The 21,607-nt window shown below is 32.4% G+C and overlaps 3 protein-coding genes, 2 non-coding genes and 1 pseudogene across 6 annotated transcripts; all 6 read right to left on the reverse strand.

Moving 5' to 3' along the window:
• Window positions 1-53: 53 nt before the first annotated feature.
• Window positions 54-126, reverse strand: TRNAA-UGC. The gene has a single exon. It is a non-coding gene; the product is annotated as a tRNA-Ala (tRNA).
• A 233-nt stretch (window positions 127-359) lies between these two features.
• LOC8283444 (pentatricopeptide repeat-containing protein At5g15340, mitochondrial) lies at window positions 360-2,552 on the reverse strand. Of its 2 annotated transcripts, XM_048374499.1 has the most exons (2): window positions 1,017-2,552; window positions 360-929 (listed from the first exon to the last, which is right to left on the reverse strand). In XM_048374499.1, exons 1-2 carry the CDS (start codon window positions 2,332-2,334, stop codon window positions 436-438), a joined length of 1,812 nt encoding a protein of 603 aa, XP_048230456.1. In that variant the 5' UTR covers window positions 2,335-2,552; the 3' UTR covers window positions 360-435. The 2 variants fall into 2 exon arrangements, with proteins under 2 accessions (XP_048230456.1, XP_015581386.2); XM_015725900.3 differs by having other exon boundaries at window positions 360-2,552.
• A 131-nt stretch (window positions 2,553-2,683) lies between these two features.
• LOC8283429 (vesicle transport v-SNARE 13) lies at window positions 2,684-5,554 on the reverse strand. Its single transcript, XM_002529965.4, has 6 exons — window positions 5,361-5,554; window positions 5,138-5,237; window positions 4,237-4,295; window positions 3,946-4,134; window positions 3,291-3,461; window positions 2,684-3,028 (listed from the first exon to the last, which is right to left on the reverse strand). The coding sequence occupies exons 2-6, from the start codon at window positions 5,229-5,231 to the stop codon at window positions 2,879-2,881; spliced, it is 663 nt and encodes a 220-aa protein (XP_002530011.1). The 5' UTR covers window positions 5,232-5,237; window positions 5,361-5,554; the 3' UTR covers window positions 2,684-2,878.
• A 491-nt stretch (window positions 5,555-6,045) lies between these two features.
• On the reverse strand, window positions 6,046-10,577 carry LOC107262120 (annotated as a pseudogene).
• Window positions 10,578-10,661: 84 nt separating this feature from the next.
• LOC8283432 lies at window positions 10,662-15,977 on the reverse strand. The gene is made up of 14 exons (XM_015725895.3): window positions 15,654-15,977; window positions 15,307-15,380; window positions 14,727-14,807; window positions 14,008-14,083; window positions 13,687-13,751; window positions 12,885-12,986; window positions 12,502-12,591; window positions 12,353-12,427; window positions 12,215-12,247; window positions 12,039-12,119; window positions 11,740-11,778; window positions 11,405-11,467; window positions 11,159-11,203; window positions 10,662-11,072 (listed from the first exon to the last, which is right to left on the reverse strand). Exons 1-14 carry the CDS (start codon window positions 15,694-15,696, stop codon window positions 10,887-10,889), a joined length of 1,053 nt encoding a protein of 350 aa, XP_015581381.2. The 5' UTR covers window positions 15,697-15,977; the 3' UTR covers window positions 10,662-10,886.
• A 2,811-nt stretch (window positions 15,978-18,788) lies between these two features.
• On the reverse strand, window positions 18,789-18,861 carry TRNAA-UGC. Its single transcript has one exon. It is a non-coding gene; the product is annotated as a tRNA-Ala (tRNA).
• Window positions 18,862-21,607: the final 2,746 nt, after the last annotated feature.

Here is a 21,607-nt window from a genome sequence, read left to right on the forward strand (position 1 = left end):
ATTGATGCAGTGTAAGAAAAAGTCAGTTCAAGATGGCATTATTTTAAGAACAATGGAGATGCGGGGGATCGAACCCCGTGCCTCTCGCATGCAAAGCGAGCGCTCTACCATTTGAGCTACATCCCCTTAACGTCAAGCCTAAGTTTGAGAAAAATCAAAACGTTTTAAAAAGAAAAACTCTTGCGTCCCACATTTTCACGCAGAAATGGTTTCATGCTGCTTTCTGTTTTGGGAGCAAGAAGTTATTTAAATTTGATATGGGGGGGGGTGTGGGGGTGGGGGGTTGGGTGTTTAAAATGGTCACCTAGTTGGTTGTTTCCTTCTTAATATTGATGGAGAACTAGGAAAGCAAGTTGACCGAGATAAATTTGGGTCCTTTGCTTGAATATAAACTGTTTATCTCCATACTACAGCTACGTTCATTGTTTTCACTTTTCACCAATAATCAGAACAAGAACATGAACCCTCCTGGAAACAATGAAAACGATTGCGATCCCTCACCACAATTTTTCGGTTGTATATCTCAGAAGCAATTTTAATAGCAGAATGACAATCTTGGCATATGCGTAGATTCTTGAATATATATAGAGGCGACCTAGGTCTTGTGCTTACGAGTCCCAAGCACAATGCCAGTTTCTCACTGTGGGAGAATAGTGCTTGTTCTTTCTCCTCCATCTCTGTGTAACCCCCTCTTCTATCAACACCAGGGAACAATTGGGAACTAATCCTGGGGATATAACCGGCCAATCTCAATCTTCGAATCATATCATCCAGCATCATGTAAATTTCCTCTATTCGTGGATGTGATTTATCCCCCGAGCAGAACCGGTGAACTTGGCCGTTGACATGAATACAACTCATACCTGGCACCTTTTGGATACCCTTGCGCTCCAGGACCTGTCGAAGGGAATTGGCCTTTTCCTGCTTTCCTGATAAAGCATACATGTTGGAAAGCAATATATGATATTCAGTATTGTTCGGATCCATATGAATCAATTCTTGCAGAATCTGCTCACCAAGCTGTAGCTTTCCATGTACATAGCAAGAACCCAAAAGTGATCCTAGAACAAACTCATTGGGAGGCATTGGCATCTTCTTTATCAACATTTCAGCTTCTTCCAAACGACCAGCCCTACCAAGAAGATCCACCACACAAGCGTAGTGTTCAATTTTAGGTGTTATACCATATTCAGATTCAAGGATATGAAAATATTGGCAGCCTTGATCGACCAGACCAGAGTGACTGCAAGCACTTAGCACAGCTATAAAGGTCAGATCATCTGGCTTGGTTTCTTGAATCATCTTCGGAAATATAACCAGCACAATTCTACCCTTTCCATGCATTGCCAAACCACCAAGAATTGCGTTCCAAGCCACCACATTCCTTCTTGGTAGATACTTGAAAACTTCATATGCCATCTTTATTCGACCACATTTTGCATACATGTCTATCAAAGCCGTGCCTACCATCATATCTATTTCCCTTCCCATTTTCTTCAGAGCATAAACATGAACCCATCTCCCCATCACCGCATCCCCAGATTGTGCACACGCGGATAAAATCGAACAAAGTGTAACATAATTTAATTCTAATCTTAACCCCAAAACCATTTCCGATAGAAGAAGAAACCCCTCTTTACAAAACCCACTTCCCACATACCCAGAAATCATAATAGTCCAACCAACCTCATTTCTCTCGGGCATTTGATCAAACACCACCTTCCCATTCTCCACCCCTTCCCAATTCACCACTCCCTCCAATAATGCAGTCCATGACACTATATCTCTCTCGCCCATTTCACTGAACACTCCTTTTGCCTCACCCATTAACCTACATTTCACATACACATTCATTACCGCATTACATACCTTAACGTTAATTCCAAAACCCATTTTCACCACACAACCATGCGCTTGCCTTCCCATCTCCAAATTTCCTACGCGCGCGCACAAACTAAACACGCAAACAAATGCTACATCATCAAGAATAACCCCTCGTTTGCGCATTTCTTCAAACAAAGAAAAAGCATTTCTAGGGGTTGAAGTGTGCTTCGCAAGGCAGGATAAGAGAGAGGTCCAATCCGCGGTATCTTTGTGTGAATTAGGAATTTGGTCAAACAGGTGGTGTGCATAGCGGGTGATGCCGCATTGCGAGTACAAGTGAAGGAGGGCATTGAGGAGGAAGGCGTTTGGGGAGGTGGCGACTCCGGTGGTGAGAAGAATGGCGTGAAGTTTCTTGCCAGTGGAGAGGGAGGACTCCCGGGCGCATGAGCGGAGAAGAGAGCGAAGATGACGGGAGAACAAGGGAGAAGTGAAGTCTGTCCAACATTTCATAAGAGCATACAATGATTCTCAAGCAGTTGAGAATTTGAATACCCAGCGGCTTTTACATTGTCTAATAACACAAACTCCTCTTACCCGTCATTGAATGGGACAGAACTGAATCCATACACCCCTCGAAGAACATATGAGTAGGTATAAATAATACTTGTGGCCTGAAACTCAGAATTCTGTATGGCTAGCTGCCCGTTCACAGTGAAGTAGCACATGGACCAAAAACCAGAGTGCAGCACAAGTTTTGCTTTACCACCTCACTAAAAGTTCTTCACTGAACTCTCTTGAATAAACATTAAAAAATGGATGGAAGTACAGAAATGTTATCATGAGGAAAAAGACATCAAAATAGACATAAAAGACAATATACATTTAAGGTATGTCCCGAAATTCATTCCACATGATAAAAATGGATGAGTACAGATCAATTGATGAAAGAAAACATCTTCATGTCAGAACTTAATGGCAAGCTCACACATATAAGCACACAAAAAAATACTATGTTCCCATAAAACACTGGATTGAATGAACCGAGTATCTTGGCCTATTTGAGTTTGAAGTATAAGATCAAGCCAATAACAACAACAAGTACTGCAATAACAGCGCCAATAATCCACTTGTTCCTATTCATCCTCCTTGCCATGGCAGTCAATACTTTCTTGCTCTTGCCAATGTTATCATCCACCCCATGAAGCTGCAAGACAGGAATCACCAAATAAATAAAGCACTGTACTTGTTTCATTACAAATGAAATGAGAAAAACGTAATTGATGGTCATGGACTAGCAAGGAATGCTTCAATGTGCAAACAAATAGAAAAAATTTGTGGTTGGTACCCATGAGGTGGAGTCCTAATGCTTAGTTCATATTGAAAATAAAAGGAAAGTGAAAATAACAATTCATCACTCGGATTAAATGCATAAAATTAGCATAACAAAGAAATAAATGATAGAATACCGTGTTATGTGCATGCAAGAGAGACTGCCGCTGTTGATGCAAATCTTGAAGAATCGAAACACCAAGCTCTTCAGTTTCCAGCATTGTTCTTCTACTGTCCTTAACTCTGTCACTGGAGTGATTTAATCTTTCTGTAGTCATCATTAATCTTGATCTTTGATCAGCTGAGGCCTATTACAGTTGAATCAGTAATAAGTTTCAAATGTTTTCAACACAATCAAAAAGAAGATGAGACAGAATTGTATGGAAAACGCCAATAATAAGAAGCATAACAGTTTAGCTCAGAGGTTCTCCATTTCCCAAGATACACAACAAAAATTGTCATATAAAACAGGAACAAACAAGAAAGAGAAATGCATCAGCGCGTATACGTGATAAATAATTACATACCACGACAAGGATGAATGCAAACAATAGCCTAATTTGAGGGACCAACAACCATTCTCAAGTGTAGGTCAAACACAATTTGTTACTCTATACAATGATGTAACCAACGGAAGAGACTACAAAAAGCATTAACAAATTACATACTGCAAAGGCAATGGGAGAATTCACTTCACTCGATAAGTGCATGTATCAGGAGATTAATGCCAACAAATGAAGCACCATGGCATTTTGAACTATGAAAATTAAAAGAGTATAGACCTAGACATACCGTCAGTGCATCAGCCATTCCTGATTCCAAGAGCTCATCTCGGGCAGCTGAATTTAGATTACCAGAAGCAATTCGTTTGACTTCACTCTTCAGATTGTTAAGATCCGACTTATATTCCCTCAACTTAGCCAAAAGGACAGCCTTGACATTCGGCTGTAAACTTCTTGCTTCAAGGTCCATTTTGCGAATCTAGAAAGATATGGTTGACATACATTAACTACCAAGGATATAAGAAGAAAAAGACATAAAAAGCAATTCCCTGATGAAAGCATGTTATTGTTAAGTAGGTACCAAAGATTCAGCATCCTCCAACCCGGCTTTAACTTCAGAAAGCTTTTGCTTCTTTTGCTCTACAGAGTTACCAGAATTTAACAATAAAAGAAAAGCATACAATGGGCATTGTTATGAATGAATCACTATCAAAATCCTAAACTAATCTTGAATTAAGAAAAAGATGCATATAATATTTTAAGCATTAAACCAGCACATACTCAGAATGCATAGCAGAAGGATTGAAAGACAGATTCCAGAGAGAAAGTTCAAAACACACTAAAAGAAACTAAGAAGGTCTCCTATGGAAACAAATGTGGAGTGTGATCCTATAACTATGAGTTACACACTTAATACAACCTCCTCAAAATTCCTCTCTTTTAACACTTAATGGCCTTGTTATGATAAACCATGAGCAAAATCCAATTCATTCAACTGAAGTCCTGTAAAATCGTATCAAATTTGATATGATTCCATGTCTTTCAGAATGCCTTGTTTCCATTTGAAATTAAAGAATTGAGTTCTAGCAACTATTTGACTTGGCAAACATCAGAATTGAGTAATAGGATCGAATTCTTGCTTTTTAGAGCTCTCCCTAACAGGGGAATTTAAGTAAGTTGAGTGCTTATGACAAAATCAATACTTAAATTTATTAATTTATTCTTTAAAAAAGAGAGACCTCAGTAGAAATGCTAAGTGCAAAAATCAAAGATATGGTTAAAAGCTGATTAAGCTCCTCGTTTTTCAAGTAGACATAAATTGAGAGTGCTAAAGTTGAATTCGATCTGAAAACCCTATTATAATAGTTCAATTTTCAATTTAAAACTATTTAAACAGGGAAAAAGCACAAAATTACATTAAAACCGATCAACAAACAAAATAAAAGCAATAACATTATAAAAATTGTTGCAATTATCTTAACCTCCATCAAGAGCACCAGCAGTAGTACACTTCCTCGAAAGATTCGCAGAGAGCTCGCAGTATTGACGTTCGTAACCTTCAAATACTTCACTCATCTTGATCTACACAAGTTTTAAACAACAAACAGAAAAAAAATTAAAGAAAAAAGAATAATCAATTTTAATAAAAGATCGTCTCCATTTATTAAAACGGAATAGAAGTAAGCGTGTTTAAAAGCAGAGAACCTGATACGATCGGAGATATAGATAGATCGTCGGGACAGGTGTGGGGACCCTCAAGAAGGTGGTGGTGAAAAGTTTTTAGAATAATTTTTCTTTTTTCTTTTGAGAAAACAGGAAAAGTTTTAGAATGAGGAAATGAAACGACAGTGCACGTTGGCGTGGGGCGAGAATTGTGTATGATTAAGAAAAGAGGGGGAGGGACGCCTTGGAGCCTGGTTATTTTTATTTTTTTATAGCAGATTATTTTTATTTTTCGACAGAATATGCCAACAGTAATATTTTATGCACCAAAATTTGCAATGTTATTTGCCAGTGCCAAAAGAAAATCATTTTACTTGCAACCTTTTAGATTTTCTTTAATATGTTAGATTAGTGAAAATTGAGAAAGAGAAAACTCATTTTTATAAAATAAAAAATAAATCATTATATTCTAAATTCAAGCTCAAAACATGATTGAATAAAATTCGTATTAAATATTGAAACACAGTCCAACTCGGCATTAATTATTGCAGTATACACACCTAATATAAAGTTTGCGTTAATGTCTTGTCCAGTTCTTTTGGTTTAGAAGTTATTTTCTTACTGTAATTAACATATAATAAGAATTGAAACTCGAAAATGAACAGAATTTGTTTGAGAATAACTAAACCCCCCCCCCCCCCAAAAAAAAAGCATGAAATTTCTAAGATTCGACGGGAAACATCGTATTTTAATAGCAAATTATATGACACCAAGCAAACAGAAAATAATGGTGCAATATGCAGCTACTGGTAGGGCGATAAACAAGCAAGTCAGACTACAAAAATTTTATGCAGAGAAGAATCTATTCATTCCCTGGGAGAAGCAAAAGAGGACCATGATGCCCTCTCAAATATGAGTCACTCCTGTGACTTGTTAGTGCAACCAAGCAAAGATGTGCTTAACCTCCGTATCTGGTCTCCGGAATTTCTGATCTGAATCTTCCCAACTGTAAATATGGGATGCCCAACTTTAGAAGGTCGCTTGCTGCCTTCCTTGAAACTTAAAACAACTGGCACAGCTGATTCGAAGCAGGGACATTATTGAGGTGCTATACTAAAAAAATAAATCAAGAGTATAATCTGCAATTTTCCATGCTAAAAATTAGTTTCTCACTGACTCACTACATGGAGCAGGTACGATCTGCTTTGCATTTAACCACTCTACTTCACGTTCTGCAAACACTTCTGATTGCAAAGATGGTTCCAAAGTAACCATGTCAACTGCCAAAACGATGCCTTGGCAAGAGAACTCCTGTTGTCTTCATCACAAACACGATGTTCTTGAGAAGCTCAGGAACTAATTCATGCATCTTCTCACTACATTTTCCTCGGAATTTTACCTTTACATATTTCTCCATGTGATTAAGAACTCCTAACCACAGTATAAAAGGATGGCTGCAGATCCTGCAAGTGCTGTTAATTATGCTTTTGTCATTAGTTTTGCGGCTGGGACAAGTGCTTCTTCCATTTCTCCTATAGCTCTTCAGAGAGCTCTCCAAGTCCAACAAGTCATCAAGCAATGTAAAAATCGCCAGGTCAAAACACTGAAACCACAGAGCATTTGGAAGCTGAATACCATCCATTCCTGCCATAGTCCTCTGCAACATTAGAATAGCATCATTCTTCACCTCTTCTCTATGATTTAGGCATACTTTCCTCATCCCTTGCACCAGCCTCAGCCACATTTCTCCAATAGCTTGACTCACTTTCGTAGCAGCCTCCTGCTCTACTGCAATTATAGCCTACGAAGACCATCTTGTCATACAAACAACAGGACCTGCCATCATGTCTAGGGCACAAACAGACCGGTCAGCATCCCCATATCGAGATTCACACACTGTCTTGCAGCATCAACACAGAGGACATATGTGGATGGCAAAGTTATGCCCCATCAGGCATGGTAAATGCTAGTCTCTTAGCTTCAGTTTCAGATGCTTGTGGATGTCCAACTGTGGACAGAAGGGAAGTGGTCTTATCCAACCCACATGGGATCTGATAAGACTGGCATTTGCCCTTACAAGAGGAATAACTTCTTGTGTGATGTGTTGACAATAAGCATCAGCAACCTGTGCGTCAAGTTTCAAAAAAAAAAAACAATAGCTGGCAGAACTTTCCCATCAAACGATGGTGTGTGCAAAAAGGAAGAACCTGGGGAAGGCAAGGTCAGAATAGATACCCGAAGAGGTCAAGCTTGAGAAAGCTCAAAACACAATCCAATATGTTTTTCCAGCCAGAACAGATATATTCACCATACCTATTTGCGGCGGTGAAAACTATTGTGCTTGCCATCCTTGCTTTGTTGTCATCTGCAAAGTTGAAAGTAGCATCATCAACAGATAATAGAAGAATGTGAGTAGTGAATTTGCAGAGAGACACAACCAAATCATCCAATACCCCATCCAAATGAGACAAAAAAAGAAATTTTGGCAATTGCCAAGAACCCATCGACGCATAAATTTAGAACCTCTTCCTGCTGTCTGATAAGGAATCACTGAATAGCAGCAATTTTGGGACCTGACAAGACAGGAAACATGTCATAGTCGAGGAAGCTCTAGAATCACAGACGAAGAAATGACTTTTAATCACTGAATACCAGCACCTTGCTCAGGAATCATCTGAATTTCATTCTCCCAGATTGAAAGATATATACATCTGAAAGGAATTCTCCAGGAAACTCTGTCTCTGTTAGTGCATTATTTGTTGCTGATGAAATCTTCTTTACTCATCTTTTTCTTAACTTGTACATTGTGTTGATCTGTGTTGCAGGCAAAATTAAAAAGTGAACAAGCCAAGAGCAACATCCTTGCTTGCCAATATCTGTATCTGAGGTGAAAGCTCATAATATCTCTCAGCAAAGGCTTCAAGTACCCTCTGCATTTTCTGCGATTCTCCAGGAAGTACGAAAGTTCCTAAGAAAACACGCAATCCAGTATCCAAATTCATGCCTTGAAACTCAGAAAGTTCCAGCAAATTCCTTGAGCACCTGAATGTAATAGGCATCACGATTTCCATATAATCTCTAATGAGATTCTCATATAACTCAGCTGTCTATTGAAAAGAAGATGCTACAACGAAGGCCAAAGCTTCACAGGAAACAGATGCATTGCCTGGAGAAATTTTAGACCTTTCCTAGGATCCCAGTAAAAGTGATCCATACCAACCATCAATGTTCTCTTAATGTTTCTCATTTTACGGACATGTGGAATCCAAATATTAGGGTCCATGGTTTTCACATTTTGTTGTCCGGAATGCATCATATTCCACAAAATCCATTCTTTTGAAGGTAATAACTTATTACTTATCCTATCAGCCATACAGTTGATCATGGATATTAAACCATCCAGTACAGTGACATGCATTACTGATAAAGGTCCATTTACTGGAAATGGACGCTTTGTTTACAGGTTATGCAAATCTTCGAACGCATTGGTAATGGTTATTTCACAATCAAAATTAGCATACATTTCAGAATAAAAGTATGCTGCCTGCAGAGGTCAATCAGAGCCTCCATGACAACCTTTTGCAGTTGGTATGAAGAAGAGTGTTTGCTTTGCGCCACCTTAAAAGCACACAAGAGAAGAAAGATTGGAACTGTTCAATATGCAAACGATGGTACAGATTGAGACCTATGCTGCATATTGTTGAAAAAAATTATTGGAAACAGACCAAACTGCATTAAATTAGGAAACAATTCGTCTTGAATTAAAGACAGCAATGCTGGGTGTTTGCTGAATGAGGGATCACCCAATTCAATGGCTGAATTAATTAAACCCAAAGCAAATAGAGGAACATCATTATCATATGCTATAGGATTTGAACTAGGACCGACTTCGATATGCTCAGTGACAAAACTCTACAGCACGGAACCCAAAAGAGACTATCATAAGTTTCTCACCATTTTCAACAGACTCCACTGCATTACCAGCCTCTATCTTGTTTTCATCCTTCCCACTCTCCCTTGTATCCATGAGGTCACTTGGAGTATTTCCAACTGATAATTGACCATCACCTTCGACCCTGAAATCTCCATTTTCTGGCTGTTTACTTCCAGAAGTTTTACCCTTGACCAGTGCATCAACCTGCATAAAAAAAGATGAACTTCATAAACCAACAAGGAAGATATCAATTTGCCAGTCTCAGCAGTCAATGTGCTTCCAAAGGCTGTCAACAAATATAAGCATTCTGCTGAACTTGGAACTTTTTGTAATCATAATGTTAACACAAGGTTTCAACTTTGAACTACTTGTTGGCAACTAGTGAGTTTTCATATAAATCTTTAGCTCTATACCAAATATTCTCTTCTTCAATAGTACATATTGAAATTAGAAAAACTATAGCAATGAAACATGAAAAATCCTATTATAGCCTGCCTGGCCTAAAGGTTGACTTCCATTAACTCAATGGCCAATCTAGAAGCCTCTGAAACACAGAGGTTTCTTGGTAAAATCTTCTCTATGGACAAATGAGACAAACCCAAATAAACAGCCAAGTTTTGATAGAATGAATAATTCATACACAACATATCTCCATCTTGTTTGTGTTTATTGTCTACCAGTACTGAGAAGAGAATTTGTTGTGCTGCAATTTTTATGAATTTATTGATTGATATTAAAGAGAAAAAGTTTTCCCAGGAACCATACCTCTCTGGCAATAAATGAGCTTCCATTAGCCAATTTGTCTTCGTTGTCGTCTATTTCATATAGATGATAAGAAAAATACATCTCATTAATTCATGCATTATATGGAGAGCAATCCTCCACGACAATTCTCCTTTGGAGCTTGCTTAATGAATAACCCAAAAACATGTATTAACAATATCGCATACATGTTGGTCACTCGACTGATGCTTTACTTATTTTGCATGCCAAAAGAGCCTGAAGAAATTTCATCAGCACCACTTCTTCAGAGCCTCAGTCACTTCAAAGCAACAGGTTGTCACAGCATCAACAATCAGATGCATAACCTCTGTGACATTGACTGTATAAACATCAAGCACATCAAGAGTTAATATTTTAAACCAGAAGACAAAGCAACTCCTATGATTGGTGCACCAGTTCATCAGACTGAATTACATCCAAAAATGGCTGGAGATGGATAACTGGGTTAATACTGTGCCACTTGTGCTGCCAAGAGAAATCTGTTTCTGTAATTCTCTCAAGGAGTGAATGATAGTGTGCAGATCGATCTCAATTTTAACATGACAAAGTTATGTTCAGGTAGTTAGATGAACCAGGGTTGGTTACAATTGATTCCATGGCGTGTATCATTGCATGATGACTTCATGTTAGTAACAGTAGGATATTTCATTACTCTAAAATCGCATAATGTATATCAGACATGATTTACCCTTTGCTTTTACTCTTATAACTGTTAACCCAATTCCTTCTAATCTCGATCCAAAAGGATCCTAAAAGAGACAAAGACCAGTAACATGCCTTGAAAGATCTGCCAAAATAACTACTAATTACTGCATAAAGTTTTAAATGTTCAAAAAAAAAAAAATTTCTCATCAAGATTGTAGTCTGCTGGAAGTTGTCCGATGTAGAACAGCATTTGTTGCACTGCGAGTTCTCGTAAGAAATGTTGGTCTGAACCAACTTGAAGAGCTACTGTTTGTTTCTTCTGGAGTAAGGATACCGGTAGAAATCCCACAAATGTTTGAAACTTCAACTGGTCCTGAAATCACATTACTCCTCTGCAAACAGATATTAAGCCACTTAGATATCTTGAAAGCATACGCCTTAAACAAGAATATAATGCAAAATGAAATTCAAGTTCAACCTGATGGGTTATGGCTGAGGGAGCATTGTGGAGGGGCAATTGAACCTAAAGGAAACATCAAATCCAGGAAGGAAATAAGATTTCACAATAATTTTAAAACTGTAAGCCAGAATTCAGATAAAGGAGGTATCCTCCAGTCCCCTTTACCCAAACATTCCTAAACGAAAGTACCCTTGGCATCAACTAAAAGTTAAAACATTAAATTGTTCAAATCCACTATAGTAAATTGTTCAAAAGTCAACAAACCTCAACAGATCCACTGGAAGCCGAAGGAGAAATTGGTTCACTTGATGGAGGATGTATGGCATTCTGAGAGAGAGCAAACACACACTGGTGAGAACATAATACTATACTAGGAACATAGCAAAGCACTTCCAGTCATGACATTTTAAGCTTTTATTAGCAGAACATAATACTTCAATTGGGCTGAGCATGGTAAGTGGTGGTGCATTCAGTTTCATATTACAAATTACCAGTTCAAAACAGATCTTCCAACCAATCCCACATCTTCAACTGAAAAAATACTGCTACTACATATGGAGAACAATGTAACAAATCATAATTGGCAGAAAAATTACTACCTTTAAGGGGAATGTAATTCGCGAACTGGATGATGCAGCCTACAGAATGTGAAAAAGATAATTAATCGAAGGAAGTCATGGAGTTGAAGCAAAAAAGAAAAACTATACATATAAAGATGTAACAAAGTCTTAGCAAAAAGATGGATATGCATGTGAAGTTTCTAGGATGACTTGATACCATACAAAGCAATACAAGTGATTGATCAAAAACCTCAATAAAGTTAATCTGACCCCCACATCAAGTTTCAGTGTATATGCAGACAATAGAATCATCCAAAAACACAAAGTTTAGCACTTGCCTGAGTATTCTCTTGAAGCAAGTTATTTTCCAAATTGTAGGTAAAGTCAACCAGCTTCTTCACTCCATGCATTGTGAAACTCTAAACAGATCATCCAAGTCAATAACACTTATCTATAAGATAAGCTACTTATTCATGACAGGACTGCATGTGATATTTTTGACAATAAGTATTACCTGCTTCTCTTCTATCCTACTGATTTTTTGTCCCTACAGCATCAGGAAAAGAAATAAATTCAAGTATATTCTACACTCACATCCAAAAAAAAATTAATGAAATTAGATAATGGAAGACTAATCTTAGAGATTGTTTACCAGCATCTGAACAGTTTGATGGACATTTCGAACATCATTATCATACCTCGCTGAATCTTCTAAAAGTTCAGCAACCTAAATGGAAAACTTTGCTCAAGTTCAATGACCAAACAAACCAATTTAGTATATAAAATTTGGAGAAGACCTACCTTTTCTCGTGTATTAGCAGTGAGAGCAGCAACCTGATCCAAAGTAGCATCCATGTGTTCAATATTTGAAGACAATTCCCTCCTAGTACTCTATAAAGAAATCAAAGAACAAAGATGAGAAAGCTCAACCAATCAAATATTTCCTTCACTGATATCTGCATATTAATGATATGAAAAATAGGACTGCAAGCAAAATAGTACAGATGTTGAAAAGAACACACAGCAAAAGGGCAAGGGAGAGAATAATCAAACACAAGCCAATGGATGTAGAGAAGTCAAAAAAGAGAGAGCAGTAATGCAGGGTGCAGCTTTCTCCGCTACAAGGCATGTCATTCAAGTCTAAGCTCTTCCTCCAATATAAAGAAGGATGTAGAAACCCTTACCCTGATCGATCCATAAACATTCTCAAGCTGTTGGGCTATGGAAGTGCAAGCATCAGATAAACTACGTCTTGTAGCAAACATCATGTCAGGGAGTTTCCAGCCCTAAAAATACAGAATGATTCACAACATCAGAGAATCTTATGCATCTGATAAGAAATCATCTATTCTTTCCCCAACCAACAAACATTTAAAAAAGGATGCAATTTAATAAGCATCGCATTCATTTGCTGAATTTTCTTATAAAGCACTTCAGACATCCAACGAAAATTTTAATGAAACTGGAACTAGTTACTCTTTGCCTGTTGATTTATCCCTACAATATGTCATAAAGATATTTAGACATGGGTTTTCATTATTAGCGATAAATCTAAAATTTTGGAAAATGGGCTAGTCTGATATTTAAACAAAGCTTGATAATGGTTGAATTAATTTCACTAGATTTTCCGTGATCCTATTTAATGGTAATGAGCAAAGAAACTCTGAAATCTTCATGGTAGCATAATTTCAATCTCTATCATTTTCCAAACGAACAAAAAAAAGTCAACCAAACTAAAAGCCACTTTGCCATTAGCACCAACAAAGAGATCAAACAAAAAGCAACTGGCTGTTGTGAATTTATTCATTGATGTATGCGTCAGCACTAACTACTAAAATTATAAGGCAATGCAACATGAAACAAGTAAAAAACATTGATATAAACGAGATGTCCTAAATAGACCAGAATGTAAGGAAAATCAAGTGGCCAATCAACATGTAAGCATTATCTTGTCAATTATTCCACGAACAAGAGCAATAGCATTACCTTCCACCAGACATAGCCATATCCAACTACAACGATTAGAACAATTGTGCCATATTTTCCTGCACCTGCACATTTTACAGACATGTCTAAGTAGATCCCAGAAAAGTGCAAAGTAAGTCTAATAGAACATTAGTAGAGATGAGCACAAAATCATTGCTGTTGTTAAATAATGTATGCAGCAACAGTAATAACTAATAAGAAAGACATCATCTAAGAATTTTCAATAATGCACTATTACAATTCATGCATTTTTTTTTTGTCCCTTTGAAAGCATTAACGTGCTCACTCCCATCATACATAAGAGAAGAGGTGACACCCAACCTGTCCCACTTGCAGTTACAATTGTTATTGGTCTGTTTGATGCTAACAATTGCAGCTCCTGCTGAAGACTGTTAACCTGTATAAGTGAAAAAACAATTCTAAATTAAAATTCTAGCAAAATCTTCCAACATTGAGAAACAAAATAAATCTGAAGCAAATTTTCCCTTTAACATTCAAACTATCATCCACCTAATATACAGTTCTTAATTTAAATCACAAAAGGAATCTAAGAGTATTTAGTGGTATTATACACATAACAAGAACTGGAATTTTTCTCATTATGGTGGTTTTAGATTGTAGCAAAATAATTGTTTCTTCCCGTGTCCCTAATGTTCTTTCTGACTGAGGAATGACTGCTGGAAACACCATGGTCAGATGAGCAAGGCTTAACAAAAGCTTAAGTTTTATTTCTTTGTTTCTCTCTCTTCTATATCCCTCTGTAACATAAGGGGGAAAAAGTTAAAGTACAATCCATCATTGAGTACATTAAGTCTGATTGTCAACCCCGTTTCTGAACTAGAAATAACTTTTAAGCTAATGAAAATACTATCCAAAAAACACAATCATAGTGAACCTGAAAGCAGATGCTAACAGTTCATCTTCGAGGAAGTGCACCCTCAAACAACAGTCAATTATCATTTACCACCCAATCTACCATGTTTTATCTGAAATTGGATTAAATATGAAAATATAAAATAAGAAGAGGTTGATAATCAAACCTGAGCTATCAAAGATGCATCAATTGGTTTGCTTTTTGATGATGAATTAGAATCCTGTGGCTTGATTTGCTTAAAAGCAATCTGCAATAGAACAGAAATCATTAGCGATTAGCAGTAACAGACTAATGCTCTCTTCTTATGCAGAGTACAACCACCCTGGAATACATATTTTTAATATATTTATACGTATGTGTGTGTGTGTTTTGCTTGGTTGTGAGTTGTAACACATGCACACCAAAGGGGAGAACAACAGCAATTTATTCCAAGGCATCAGAATTATAGTGGTTTCAAATTTCAAATCGATATCAGAATCAGTACAGAGCACTTTGAATGCAAACCCTTGCAAAAGAAAAGAATATTGACTACGATACACAACTAAATTAAAAGGTTTTTCATATATTAGAAGACTATCTATCAGTCTGCCCACCTGAAGGAATGGACCTCCAATAATATAAGAATATAAAGACACCTGAAAAAAGTACTATTTTATTTTCACTCTTATCAATCTATGAAAGACCGATAAAAGCAAGAAAAGAAATATTAATTAGAGTTCATGATCTTCAAAAGTTCAAGTAAGTACCTTGAATGCACCTGAAACAAAGTCAGAAACACTTGGCAAGCGTCCTTCCTTTGCAAGAACAGAGCCAAGTATACCTAAAAACAGACAATGAAAGAAAATTTAAAAAAAAAAAAAGTTCAGTTAATTTCCCCTTGACACAATATTGAATTTAAAGACATTGCTAAATCAAATAAAAGAAGTTAATTAATCTGATCAGGCATACAATAAATGAAATTAAAGCATATGGTTTATCAAAAACCCTTAAATAATATTTTACTCTTGATACAAATATAATTAAAAAAATCGATATACATAAAGGTCATAATAAATAAACAATGAAACTGAAATAGAGAACAAATTGTAGGGACCTGCACCGACGAGGACGGTCAACTTGCCGAGAGGGAGAGCCATAGCGAGTGAGCGATTAATCGTGTTAACATAATCATGAGTTATTAAGAAAACTGCGATTCTTGAGTATAAACCAAGATTGTGAAATCTAAAACGTGAAGGAGAAGAATATGAATATTTTTGAAATTGTATTTGGAAGCAGCGATCAACGGAGAGCGTTGCTGCTACTTGCTACAAACTGTAAAACGCCTGTCTGCTGGTTCGGTTGCTGTTGACTTCTTGGGTTTGATTTAAAGTTATTATTTTACCCCTCTGGCTTCGGTTTTTTTTTTTTTTCTCAATGTTTGATTTAAAGTTCTTTTTTTCCTCTCCTCTATATTATTATTTTCTTTTGTATTTTATTATGCAAAATTGAATATATAATTGTCAACTAGAAATACGATCAGTTATTCTTTTAATTTCTAATAATATAATAATTATTAGTGTTGGAGATATTAAATTTTTAAATGGAGTACTATAATTTCTTGCTATTTTCTAATTTTTATTTTATTAAAAATTAATAAAAATAAAAAAATATTTTCATTTAGAATTTTGAAGGCAATACCACTTCCCATTTAAGCTAAGGGTGTGAAACATGAGATTTGAACTTTGGCTTTGCGGGAGGAAATGTGACACGTTTTGCTGAGTCAGAATCAATTCTTAGGACCGTAGAAGAGGCCACAAAAAATTTAAAGGGCTAATTATAAATTAAGTTGGATGAATTTTAATTTTATTTAATTATTTTAAAATTTAAAAATAAATATTTATTTTTTAATTTATTTTTAAAAATATTTTCTAACGATAATATTTAAAATTTAAAATAAAAATATGATAGAAAAAATTGATTATGCTTATTAAAAGAATGATAATTGGGAATCAACAATAATAGTTTTTTTAAATTTAATAAAGTAAATATTAAAAATCTTATATATATATGTTTTATCATTATATTATATTTAAATATAATAAATTATTTGTTGGTTTACTAATTTTCATGTTAATAAGCAGAATTGACTTACAATATTTTTTTATTGTAAGATTTTGATAATTATTATTAAAAAATATTTTTATAAATAAATTAAAAGTATAAATATTTATTTTAAAATTTTAAAATAATTAGATAAAATTATTAATAATTTTAAATTTCAATCTTTAATTAGTAATTAGATAAAATTTAAATGTTGAAGTTAGCATTTATAGTAGAACTACTCAAGGATTTCTTTAATCATAATCTCTCTACTATTTGGATGTCAATCTGATAGCCAATTTTAGTCTATGGATGGATTAAAAATTCAAAACTTTTTTTAGTTAATATTATTATTATATTCTCATTTTAAAATATTCTTAATGAATTTTTATAATAAATATAATTCTAAATTACTAAAAACTAAAATATAATTGTATGTGATGATATCTATATTAATTAATAAAAATTATATGTAATAATTATTTACTAAATCAAAAACTAAAAGAAAAAGCTGTATTTAAAGACAAATAAAAAAGAAAAGACATAGAATCAATATATATTAAATTTTAAAATATAAATTCTTTTTATATATATTATTATATTTTAACACATATATTTATTTTTAACATATAAATTTAAATTTATATTTAATTTTATTATTTTTATTAATATATTAATTAATAAATTATGTTTCTAATTAAATAGTAGCTCTAATCCTAAAATAGCTTTTTAATTATATTTTAATATTATATTAATTAATAAATTAATATTATAATAAAATAATAATTTTAATTATAAAAATAATATTTTAAATAATATTTCTATTATAGTTATTAACTAATTTTCTAATTATATAATGTTTTTAATTCTAAGAATATTAGTATTAATTATATTCATAGTATTAACTTATATATTACTAAAATTCAATTAATGAATATTTTTGATAGATTTTATATCACTATGCAAATAAAACCTTTTTGAAACAAATAAAATTTTAAAGTACCAAAAATTTGAGAACAACATCTAAAAATATTTAAATAATTTTTTATTTTATATATTATAATTAATTAAAAATATTAAAAAATTATTAATTTTATTTATAAATTAAATTTATATTATTATATATAATTAAAATAATTATAATAATCGTGCAATACTAGTAGACTAGTAAATAGCATATCAATAACCATCAAGAGTTTGAACCATAGTTTAAGAATACCGGAACTTTTCTAAAAAAATAAAATAAATAAATAAAAGAAATAGTATTAGCCACAAATCACATATAATAAAATTGGTTTTCAAACACACATATATATGTTGGGCTATAATATATTCTTATGATTAAAATTTTTATTTTTACTTTTACAGTTTGAAATTTAAAAATTCTTTATCTATATGGTTATCTTTAAATTGTATTATAAAAATATAAATATATGTTATAAATATATAATTATTATTTTTTGACATTCTTTGAATAATTTTTTATTTTATTTTATTTTATTTTATTTTTATATATTTTGATATATATTTTTATTATATTATATTTTTTTGAAATATATTTTTTAATTATCATCAAAACACATTAACTTATATGGGAAATATACAGAATCATAAATATAATTATAAAAGATATAAAATAAAAATAATATTATCTATCTAACTTGATTGGTTTGATAATGATGCATTCTTATAAAAGTTAAATGATATTTTTTAATATCTTTTATATATATTTTTATTATAATTTTTTGATAAAGTTTTAAAAAGTAAAAAAATATAAATAAAAAATAAAAACCACATTTATTTGAAAAAAGTCATAAAAATAACAACTTTTAAAAGAACTGTATACCATGAAATTACCTATCAGAGAAAAGCATTGAAAAGTTAAATAATATTTATATCATATGATACAAAGTTGTTAATTGCCAACTATTTACGTATAGAGTATTTGTAATTTTTTTTATATGACTCTTTAATTTATCTAAATAAGTAATTTTATATTTAGTTTAATTTAAAATATATATATATATATATATCTCAACAGCGTTAATAATTTCAGTCTTTATTCAATTTTTTATCGATAAAAAATATCAAATTCAAGGCTTGATAATGCTGTTGTATTGTAGACCAGTCAACAAAATTGTGAAAGAATTGGAGATGCGGGGGATCGAACCCCGTGCCTCTCGCATGCAAAGCGAGCGCTCTACCATTTGAGCTACATCCCCTGGATGACCTTGTCTGCGATAATAATTACATAACCTGACGAATGTATTTAAGAAACAACATTCAATTTACTGGTAGACTTATCGCAAAAGATCAAATGCAGACCTTTTTCGGATCAGTTTAGCACATAACTTACTATTTATAGGTCAAATACATCTTCTTCTGCGAGATGGTATATCAATTGCACTATTTTTTTTTTAGTCAAATAGTTTAATAATAGTAGTAGTTAATATTGGTATAAATAAATTTTAAAAAAATATTATAAAAAGTTGATTTTTAGCAATTTTTAATTGGTTATATATATAGACACTACAAAAATGATTTTAAATATTAATAGATTTTAATATAAATAAATAATTTTAAAAATATATTATTACTTTAGAGGAATATTACTACTGTTATTATTTAATAATCATCCATATCTTTAATAATAACGATAATTAATAGTATAATTTTTATTATGGATGGCCCCTATAAGCAATGGATAAATTTCGACATAAGAGGCTTAAGCTGAGACAACTTTTTTAAATGATTTCTTTTTGAAAGGCTCCAATTACTAATTAAATTACGAATTTTATATTTTTTAATTATTTTATTTAATTATCTTAAACTTTTTAAATAATTATTTTTATTTTTATTTTTTTAAATCTTTTTCGATAATAGTTTTTGAGATTTTATAGTGAAAAAAATGACGTGGCAAATCCATTATGTTTACTAATATAAAAAAAATAGTGAGATAATAATTTTCTTTTTTACATTTTAGATGTAAATATATGAGATTTTTAATGGTCATATTATTAAGTTTAGAATAAACTATTTTTATTTATTCATAATTGTCATTATTTTAGTAAGGATAATCGACTTTCCACATTATCTTTTTCATCTTAAAATTTTAGAAATTATCATTGAAAAGTATTTTTAAAAACACATTAAAATAATAGATATTTATTTTAAAATTTTGAAATAATTAGATAAAATTGTTAAAAACTGTAAAGTTCAAAATTTTATTTGTAATTAAGCTTTAAAGAGATAGCCGATAAAGATGGTCGTGGTTCGGTATTTGGAATGTATTTGTTAAAGTTAATAGGATTAGGCTAATAGAAAAGTACATTAACATGTTCAATTATTGATATTTATGTGCATCGCATGTGCGTGTACAATTGTTTATTTATTTTTAATTTTGTAACAATAAATAATAAAATAAAATATTTGAAAAACAGAAAAACCACAATTAAAATTTATCTATTTAAGGCAAAACGATCCCAGATACCTTGACTTTTGATCATTTTCATGAATCTACCCTCACCTTTAAAATTTATCAATTTGGTCTACCATTTTTATGTATTGTATCATATCTACTAATAATTATTTTGTCTGCCTAATGGACCTAAATAAAAATAAATATTTTCAATGTTGTTTGTAGTACACATATGCACCATGCAATATTAGAGCAATTTCTTAAACTTCTGGAAAAGCTTTGGCAGAACATGCTGCCAATCTTGAATCACCAAAGTTGCATTCTTACTATTCTTTGGTATTGTTGTCCTAGAGGATCCGACCACCTTCTCTTGTCATTTTAAATAAACTAATGTATGACTTGCTGCATTTGTCTGAGATAATCTCTAAAATATAACACTTATTGAGACAATGAGTTTTGGAGTTAATGATGGTACGTCCTATATTGGCAAGAAAAAGACACATTTGCATGTCAGTCATCATAGGCACGTGCCTGAAACAACTTAGATAGATTTGATATAAAATGCAAAGATAATGGACCAAAAAGATAAAATTATAAGGTGATGATATATTTAAAAAAATAATGAAAGGTCTTGGTAGTTCAGATGGTTTTCCTTCCTTTTATTTATACATAAAAAGGTGAGTTTTGAATTTTTTATAAGTTGTAAGCCATGTAGTCAAACAAATAAGCCACGTGTGTATGTCATGTCATCAGTGGCACACGCCAAAATAATTGTGGATAGATATTATATAATATGCAAAGATGGTGGACCAAATTGATAATTTTAAAAGTGATGATAGATTCGCAAAAATGATAAAAGATCAAGTATCTGGGATCATTTTGCTTTTATTCAACAGTGCTTTGAGCAATGCATATTATCTAAAAATAATAAACTATTAACTCATTATTATATTTTAACAATAATTTCAAAGTAATTAACATTGATATGGAAACTTTGTAAAAAATTTCTAATAATTTAGATTTTTTTTTTACATTTTAGAAATTCTGAAAGATAAATTATCAAGCTTTCATTTAATTGTTCTAAACAGTAGTTTAAATATATTTTAGATATTTTAATCTAAATATAATATTAGAATCAAGAAATTTAATTTTATAATTTTTTACAATAAAATAAAAAGGAATAGTTAATAATATAATGTGTTTGTTATATTATTATATATTGTATAATTATTAATTATATTAATATGCTTTCACAACATGAATCTTAATTTTTTAAATAAATATATTACATTTAATTATTTATAACTATACAAATAACAAGTATAAATGTCATAATACAAGTATAGATTTTATAAGTTATAAAAGATGAATTTATAGAAAAAAAATTATTATTTTAACATTAAAAATATTTATAATATAAAATTATAATATTTATTATTTTATTTTTTAAATTATAACGAATCAAATAATTAATATTTATGTGCCCTACATGCGAGAAAATAAAAACTAGTATATATGTACAATTACAGAAACAACTGAAGAAATGCGAG

This window comes from Ricinus communis, chromosome 5 (genome assembly GCF_019578655.1).
Source record: "Ricinus communis isolate WT05 ecotype wild-type chromosome 5, ASM1957865v1, whole genome shotgun sequence".
Lineage (NCBI taxonomy): Eukaryota > Viridiplantae > Streptophyta > Magnoliopsida > Malpighiales > Euphorbiaceae > Ricinus > Ricinus communis.